We start from the raw sequence: 9,680 nt of genomic DNA, 5'->3' as shown, positions 1-9,680 counted from the left end.
GTCGTTCCACCTCCTCTCTCTCCTATTCTGGAGCCATCTGCTAAGACCAACCAAGTGCTGAAGCCGGCTCATACTCAAGAGTATAAGCATCAAATGACCATGATGGTTCTATGCATTGATGAAAAGGGATACACTTTGACAGATGGACACGTCTCCCATTCGTCCGATAAGCTGCACCCTAAGCGCTTGAGAAAGACATTGGCACAGACCCATGGTACGCATCTCTTCTTTGCAGACTTGAAAACAAAACGGTACTACAAAAAATTCTTTGGCCGTTTAAAATTAAAGCATCAAACTTTTATTTTAAACAGCCGAAAGAAAATTGAAAAGTGCCTGTATTGCAAAAAGAAATGTCATCGTTGGCTGGCGGTAGTACGAGGTATTGAGAATTTTTATAGAATAAAAATGGATCCCATTCCTCACTGAACCAGCTTTGGAGCTTTGGACTTTGTGCAGATATTATTCAAAAGGGATCACACTGAGCATGCGCCAACTCACAGTATATATAAAAGCTCGTGCGACTGTCTCACTTCATTTCTTAGCAAAATGTCCCTCTCTTTATACACACAATTGCTGCGAGCAGTGCTGGAACAGTTGCCGGAGCCAGCAGAGGTTCATGTGGGTGAGGCCTACAGGGAAGAGATGGTGAAGCTTGCAAAAGAGATGGTACCAACTATTGATCTGAAGTTGGTACCTATCATCAGCGAGGAGTTGAAATCGTTTGCACGGAAAAAGGATGGATTGCAATGGTTTTTGTGGAAGACAGAAGGGATCCCCCGTCTGATGGAATTTGCCATGACGCTCTATTGCAATTACGATAAGCATATGAGCGAAATGGACAAATGGACCAGATTGGGGGAACTAACCATAGAGTCCATCTACTCTTCCCCAGGGCCAGAAAGTTGTTTCGGAGATTGTCCGATATGCACGGAGCCTCTGCATAGAAAAATAACAACTTCATGCGGGCACAACTTTCATGGAGAATGTTTAGAAATGTGGATGAAAGAGAACTTGTCTTGTCCAATGTGTAGAAAGAACCTCTGCGGGTATGCTTGGCATCGGTCATGAATGTCCTCTGAATGCCTCCAAAAAAATGGGAGAGAGTCGATACGATGCGAGTCGTATCGGCTCTCTCCCATTTTTTTGGGTTCAAGAGTGTGCCAACCTTGAAGAGAGACTTTATCAGAAATTGCAATTCTAAAGTTAATTTTGGCAATAGACCAGCTTTGGGAAAATTTGAATAGACTAGCTTTGTGAGGGGGTAATGTTAATTTTAGAATATTGAATAAACCAACTTTGGATAATGTAAAAGTATAAGAAATAAACTGTAATCTAATGTAAAAGTAATTATATGTATATCTGTAAACTAATGTTAATAATGTAAAAGTAATTATAACAAAGCTAAACACCATTTTTTTTTTTTTTTTTTTTCAACTTTTGAGTGAATATAACTTCACCCTAATATTGCAGTGTTTCAAAACTATATCATTATGTGGTTTCAAATCGCTTTAACTCCCTATCTTCCTCCGGTGGCCGTACTCATTAGCGAAAGTGGGCAGATGATGTTTCGACTTTTGGACATTGCACAGCTGTTGAAGAAGAAAAAACCATGCAGTTACAAAAATCAATTTAAATTCCTAGCAGTTCAAGCACATGAAATATTGCCTTTGAAAGGTTTCACCATCCCTCCTCAGACCCTCAACACCCATGTCGTCAACTTTCAAGTGGCTCAAAATTTGATCGCTGCAGAAAACCCGGAAATGGCTCAATTATTTGTAAAATGTCTATTTGATGGCTTTGCTTATAAATATGGCATGAGGAAATTTGTGACGACTGTTGGAAAATCACCCCTGCTTATATGTGTGGAAGAACCGGGTGATAATGCCATCATTGTCACTGACTGGATTAAACATTTTATAACAGATTTGCAATTGTACCGATTAGAGGTACAAAAGAGTCTCTTACCACAAAAAAGATTGTCAACAGAAACTCGACAAGATTCAAAGAGGAACTCTGATGCTGGACCCTCTACTACCACCCCCGAGTCCGATGCTGGACCCTCTACCATCTCTGAATCTGATGTTGCACCCTCTACCATCTCTGAATCTGATGTTGGACCCTCTACTACCATCCCCGAGTCCGATGTTGAACCCTCTACTACCCCCGAGTCCGATGTTGGACCCTCTACCATCCCCGAGTCTGATGCTGCACCCACTACTACTACCCACGAGTCTGATGTTGGATCCTCTACAACCCACGAGTCTCCTCCAATGATACAATTTTGCAAATTTCGAACATTTTCTGAACCTGGAGATTTAATCGTGAAATGCCATAATCCTCCAAAACGTGTTTGGTTTGTCCTTGGCAACTGTGATACCATGTACTGGGTAGGAAACCGGTTATAACTTCCGGGTAGGTTGAGTATAAAAAGGGATGCACGCCAAGCAGTCGGTACCAGTCAGCAGCTTAGCAGTCAGCATGGACGTGTTTCCCGCAACAAAATCGTCAGCCTTGGTGTCCGTAGCCCATCCTGGAAAATGGGAACCCTTCGAGAGCCTCATGGTGCAAGATAGAGTGGAGGCGTTCATATCATATATGGATCTGAGCACTCTGAGGATATTTCAACATCCGATACCTGACTGGACGAAGAAAGGACTGTACGTCGACAATTTCAAGCGGGCCGTGCTAGAGTCCAAAAAAGTGAACTTTTTTGAGCCCCGGAAAGTGAGCTGGAAAAAAACAACAATGAAGCTAAAGAGGAACCCCATCAATGCAAAAAAGACTTCAGATCAACGCCTGGGGTTCAAAATGGACAATATGATGCTGGTAAAACAACATTTCTCGTTTGGATTAAGAAGTGTGGCACAGGCGGAAGGCCACGTATACCAGACGTCGGATGCGCCCATCATGATTTACCACTTGCCTGCCAAGAGCCTTCGGTGCAAGGCAAAACCCTGCATAACACGGAGAAGTTTCTGTGAAATTGACCAGTTTCTGTACGACAGGTATGTGCTCAAACCAAACTCTACATACGTCGTGCCTCCTGGAACAATGTACCTCATCCTAACGGTACAAAAAACTTTGTTTGCTGTCGACATTATGGAGTGGGATCTGGTGAAACATTACCAGAGCTTTAAAACACACAAGGAGTTTACACTCCAAGTGTATAATCTACCACCTCCAACACCTGCCCACGAGTGTGAACCGCCAAATAAGAAACTCAAAACCACCTTTGTGGAGCCTGCACCTGTGCAAGAGACCTTTGTGGAGCCTGCACCTGTGCATCAAACCTTTGTGGAGCCTGCACCTGTGCCCGAGACCTTTGTGGAGCCCTCCCCTGTGCCAGAAATTGACTTTAGTTTAGAAAGAGAGGAGATAAACAATTTCTTGGAGATATTTGGGAGGGACTTGTTCAACGACTCTCCAGCAGCAGTATTGTCTCCTTCTCACGACTCTCCAGCAGCAGTATTGTCTCCTTCTCACGACTCTCCAGCAGCAGTATTGTCTCCTTCTCACGACTCTCCAGCAGCAGTATTGCATCCTTCTCATGACTCTCCAGCAGCAGTATTGCATCCTCAAGATAATTTTTGGAATTTTAATATAAAAAATCAATGCATATTACCTCCTCCTACAATATTACTTCCTCCGGATAATGAGGAGGAAGGCCAACTTTTAAATTTGACTATTAAAAAGAAAGATGTGTATTGTGTGCCAATAAGAACTTGCATTTTTAACGAAGAAAACAATTGTCCATTAAATTTAAAAAGACTTTGTCCCCTATAAAAAGTAACTTGTATTTTCATATGTTGCTTTATTTGTTTAAATGTAAATAAAATTTATTTATTTATTTGAATGGCTTTGTTATTTTTTTTTTTTTTGTATTTTTAACGAAAACAATTGTCCATTAAATTTAAAAAGACTTTGTCCCCTGTAAAAAAAACTTGTATTTTCATATGTTGCTTTATTTGTTTAAATGTAAATAAAATTTATTTATTTATTTGAATGTCCCCTGTAAAAAAAAACTTGTATTTTCATATGTTGCTTTATTTGTTTAAATGTAAATAAAATTTATTTATTTATTTATTTGAATGGCTTTGTTTTTTTTTCCAAAAAAAATAACCTTAGGAACTCTTCTTCGGAAGGGTTCCTAGGGTTATTTTTTTTGGGTTCTCTAAATGACCAATCTTGGACAAGGGCAATTTGAAACATTTCATTTTAAATTATTTAAATGGTTAGTTTCTAATATATATAATTGCTTTATTTGTTTTAATGTAAATAAAATTTATTTATTTCTTTGAATGGCTTCCAACAACTTTGAATGGCTTCCAACTTCCAATTAACCCTAGGATATAATACCATTCTTTTAAAAAGTCATCATTATTGGACAATTTGAAACATTTCATTTAAAAAATGTAACTCATGTTTAAGAATATAATACTAAATAACTCTAGGAATTCTTATCATTATTGGACAAGGGCAATTTGAAACAATACTAAATAACTCTAGGAATTCTTATCATTATTGGACAAGGGCAATTTGAAACATTTCATTTAATGTTTAAGAATATAATACCAAATAACCCTAGGAACTCTTATCATTATTGGACAAGGACAATTTCATTTAAAAAATGTAACTCGTGTTTAAGAATATTATACAATTCTTTTAAAAAGTCATCATTATTGGACAAGGACATTTCATTTAAAAAATGTAATTCATGTTTAAGAATATAATACTATTCTTTTAAAAAGTCATCATTATTGGACAAAGACATTTCATTTAAAAAATGTAATTCATGTTTAAGAATATAATACCATTCTTTTAAAAAGTCATCATTATTTATTATAACTCATCTTTATTAAAAATAATGGCTTAAATCAACTCAAAATATTAAAAATAATGGATTAATGTATTACAACTCATCTTTATTAAATAAATTATTTATTGTAACCCACACCATTCTTTCAAGTCATTTAAATTATTTATCAAACCACATCTTTATTAAATTATTTATTATAACCCAAAAATTGTCGTTTTCCATTTTTGAAAAATTTTTCATACTGTTACGGTGCTCATATATTTTTTCGAGCGACTGTAAAACTTTTCTTGGACGATCGGAATGAGTATCTTTGATCCTTCAGACGCTAAGTGTTACGAGGTTTGGTTGCTGGATGGGCAAGGGATGTCGTTCTGTTTTGCAGGTCCTCAGTTCGAATATCGATTCCAACCAGCATTTTTTTATAAATTTTTATTAAATTTACTTTATCTATTCCGCTCCATTATTCTCACAATTACTGTGATTTATTCCAAATCATATTATTCAAAAATAAAATTTAATTCCGAAATATTTCTATGTCTTATCGAAATTTTAAGAGTCACGTTAACGCACATACGCAGAATCCATTCGTATACAAATCATTGTGCTTTCTGACCAGATTGACACCTCTCTTAAAACATTTCTTGGACGATCGGAAAGAGAATCTTAGATCCTTCAGACGCTAAGTGTTGCGAGGTTTGGTTGCTGGATGGGCAAGGGATGTCGTTCTTTTTTGCAGGTTCTCAGTTCGAATATCGATTCCAACCAGCATTTTCTTATATATTTTTATAAAATTTACTTTATCTATTCCGCTCCATTATTCTCACAATTACTGTGATTTATTCCACATCATATTATTCAAAAATAAAATTAAATTCCGAAATATTTCTATGTTTTATCGAAATTTTAAGAGTCACGTTAACGTACATACGCAGATTCCATTCATATACAAATCATTGTGCTTTCTGACCAGATTGACACCTTGCTTAAAACTTTTCTTGGACGATCGGAATGAGAATCTTAGACCCTTCAGACGCTCCGTGTTACGAAGCTTGGTGGCTGGATGGGCAAGTCATGTCGTTTAATTTTGCAGGTCCTCAGTTCGAATATTGATTCCGACCAACGTTTTTATATATTTTCTTTTTTTTTAAATTTATTTTATCTATTCCGCTCTATTATTCTCACAATTACTATGATTTATTCCAAATCATATTATTCAAAAATAAAATTTAATTCCAAGATATTTCTATATTTAATCGAAATTTTAAGAGTCATGTTAACGCACATACGCAGAATCCATTCGTATACAAATCATTGTGCTTTTTGGCCAGATTGACACCTTCATTAAAACTTTTCTTGGACGATAGGAATGAGAATCTTAGACCCTTCAGCCGCTCTCGTATTACGAGCCTTGGTGGCTGGATGGGCAAGGGATGTCGTTCTGTTTTGATGGTCCTCAGTTCGAATATCGATTCCAACCAGCATTTTTATATATATTTTTATTAAATTTACTTTAACTATTCCGCTCCATTATTCTCACAATTACTGTGATTTATTCGAAATCATATTATTCAAAAATAAAATTTAATTCCGATATATTTCTATGTTTTATCGAAATTTTAAGAGTCAAACTCACGCACATGCGCAGAATCCATTCGTATACAAATCATTGTGCTTTCTGACCAGATTGCCACCTCTCTTAAAACATTTCTTGGACGATCGGAATGAGAATCTTAGATCCTTCAGACGCTAAGTATTACGAGGTTTGGTTGCTGGATTGGCAAGGGATGTCGTTCTGTTTTGCAGGTTCTCAGTTCGAATATCGATTCCAACCAGCACTTTCTTATATATTTTTATTAAATTTACTTTATCTATTCCGCTCCATTATTCTCACAATTACTGTGATTTATTCCAAATCATATTATTCAAAAATAAATTTAATTCCGAAATATTTCTATGTCTTATCGAAATTTTAAGAGTCACGTTAACGCACATAAGCAGAATCCATTCGTATACAAATCATTGTGCTTTCTGACCAGATTGACACCTTGCTTATAACTTTTCTTGGACGATCGGAATGAGAATCTTAGACCCTTCAGACGCTCCGTGTTACGAAGCTTGGTGGCTGGATGGGTAAGTCATGTCGTTCAATTTTGCAGGTCCTCAGTTCGAATATTGATTCCGACCAACATTTTTATATATTTTCTTTTTTTTAATTTATTTTATCTATTCCGCTCTATTATTCTCACAATTACTATGATTTATTCCAAATCATATTATTCAAAAATAAAATTTAATTCCAAGATATTTCTATATTTAATCGAAATTTTAAGAGTCATGTTAACGCACATGCGCAGAATCCATTCGTATACAAATCATTGGTCTTTTTGGCCAGATTGACACCTTCATTAAAACTTTTCTTGGACGATAGGAATGAGAATCTTAGACCCTTCAGCCGCTCTCGTATTACGAGCCTTGGTGGCTGGATGGGCAAGGGATGTCGTTCTGTTTTGATGGTCCTCAGTACGAATATCGATTCCAACCAGCATTTTTATATATATTTTTATTAAATTTACTTTATCTATTCCGCTCCATTATTCTCACAATTACTGTGATTTATTCCAAATCATATTATTCAAAAATAAAATTTAATTCCGATATATTTCTATGTTTTATCGAAATTTTAAGAGTCAATCTCACGCACATGCGCAGAATCCATTCGTATACAAATCATTGTTCTTTCTGACCAGATTGACACCTTGCTTAAAACTTTTCTTGGACGATCGGAATGAGTATCTTAGATCCTTCAGACGCTAAGTGTTACGAGGTTTGGTTGCTGGATGGGCAAGGGATGTCGTTCTGTTTTGCAGGTCCTCAGTTCGAATATCGATTCCAACCAGCATTTTTTTATAAATATTTATTAAATTTACTTTATCTATTCCGCTCCATTATTCTCACAATTACTGTGATTTATTCCAAATCATATTATTCAAAAATAAATTTAATTCCGTAATATTTCTATGTCTTATCGAAATTTTAAGAGTCACGTTAACGCACATACGCAGAATCCATTCGTATACAAATCATTGTGCTTTTTGGCCAGATTGACACCTTCCTTAAAACTTTTCTTGGACGATCGGAATCAGAATCTTAGACCCTTCAGCCCCTCTCGCATTACGAGCCTTGGTGGCTGGATGGGCAAGGGATGTCGTTCTGTTTCGATGGTCCTCAGTTCGAATATCGATTCCAACCAGAATTTTTTTATAAATTTTTATTAAATTTACTTTATATATTCCGCTCCATTATTCTCACAATTACTGTGATTTATTCCAAATCATATTTTTCAAAAATAAAATTTAATTCCGAAATATTTCTATGTTTTATCGAAATTTTAAGAGTCACGTTAACGCACATACGCAGAATCCAATCGTATACAAATCATTGTGCTTTCTGACCAGATTGACACCTTGCTTAAAACTTTTCTTGGACGATCGGAATGAGAATCTTAGAACCTTCAGACGCTGCGTGTTACAAGTCTTGGTGGCTGGATGGGCAATGCATATCGTTCAGTTTTGCAGGTCCTCAGTTCGAATATCGATTCCAACCAGCATTTTTTTATATATGTATTTTTTTAATTTATTTTATTTATTCCGCTCTATTATTCTCACAATTACTGTGATTTATTCCAAATCATATTATTCAAAAATAAAATTTAATTCCGAAATATTTCTATGTTTTATCGAAATTTTAAAAGTCAAGTTCACGCACATGCGCAGAATCCATTCGTATACAAATCATTGTGCTTTCTGACAAGATTGACACCTCTCTTAAAACATTTCTTGGACGATCGGAATGAGAATCTTAGATCCTTCAGACGCTAAGTGTTACGAGGTTTGGTTGCTGGATGGGCAAGGGATGTCGTTCCGTTTTGCAGGTCCTCAGTTCGAATATCGATTCCAACCAGCACTTTTTTATATATTTTTATTAAATTTACTTTATCTATTCCGCTCCATTATTCTCACAATTACTGTGATTTATTCCTAATCATATTATTCAAAAATAAATTTAATTCTGAAATATTTCTATGTCTTATAAAAAATTTAAGAGTCACGTTAACGCACATAAGCAGAATCCATTCGTATACAAATGATTGTGCTTTCTGACCAGATTGACACCTTGCTTATAACTTTTCTTGGACGATCGGAATGAGAATCTTAGAACCTTCAGATGCTCCGTGTTACGAAGCTTGGTGGCTGGATGGGTAAGTCATGTCGTTTAATTTTGCAGGTCCTCAGTTCGAATATTGATTCTGACCAACATTTTTATATATTTTCTTTTTTTTTAATTTATTTTATCTATTCCGCTCTATTATTCTCACAATTACTATGATTTATTCCAAATCATATTATTCAAAAATAAAATTTAATTCCAAGATATTTCTATGTCTTATCGAAATTTTAAGAGTCATGTTAACGCACATGCGCAGAATCCATTCGTATACAAATCATTTGTTTTTTTGGCTAGATTGACACCTTCATTAAAACTTTTCTTGGACGATAGGAATGAGAATCTTAGACCCTTCATCCGCTCTCGTATTACGAGCCTTGGTGGCTGGATGGGCAAGGGATGTCGTTCTGTTTTGATGGTCCTCAGTACGAATATCGATTCCAACCAGCATTTTTATATATATTTTTATTAAATTTACTTTATCTATTCCGCTCCATTATTCTCACAATTACTGTGATTTATTCCAAATCATATTATTCAAAAATAAAATTTAATTCCGAAATATTTCTATGTTTTATCGAAATTTTAAGAGTCAAGTTCACGCACCTGCGCAGAATCCATTCGTATACAAATCATTGTT

At 35.6% G+C, this 9,680-nt stretch overlaps 1 protein-coding gene across 1 annotated transcript; it reads left to right on the top strand.

Moving 5' to 3' along the window:
- Positions 1-546: 546 nt before the first annotated feature.
- On the top strand, positions 547-1,068 carry LOC129981495 (E3 ubiquitin-protein ligase RNF126-B-like). The gene has a single exon (XM_056092348.1). The coding sequence runs from the start codon at positions 547-549 to the stop codon at positions 1,066-1,068; it is 522 nt and encodes a 173-aa protein (XP_055948323.1).
- Positions 1,069-9,680: the final 8,612 nt, after the last annotated feature.

Source organism: Argiope bruennichi, chromosome 8 (assembly GCF_947563725.1).
Source record: "Argiope bruennichi chromosome 8, qqArgBrue1.1, whole genome shotgun sequence".
In the NCBI taxonomy this organism is placed as follows: Eukaryota; Metazoa; Arthropoda; class Arachnida; order Araneae; family Araneidae; genus Argiope; species Argiope bruennichi.
This window is presented reverse-complemented; position numbering and strand designations above follow the sequence as displayed.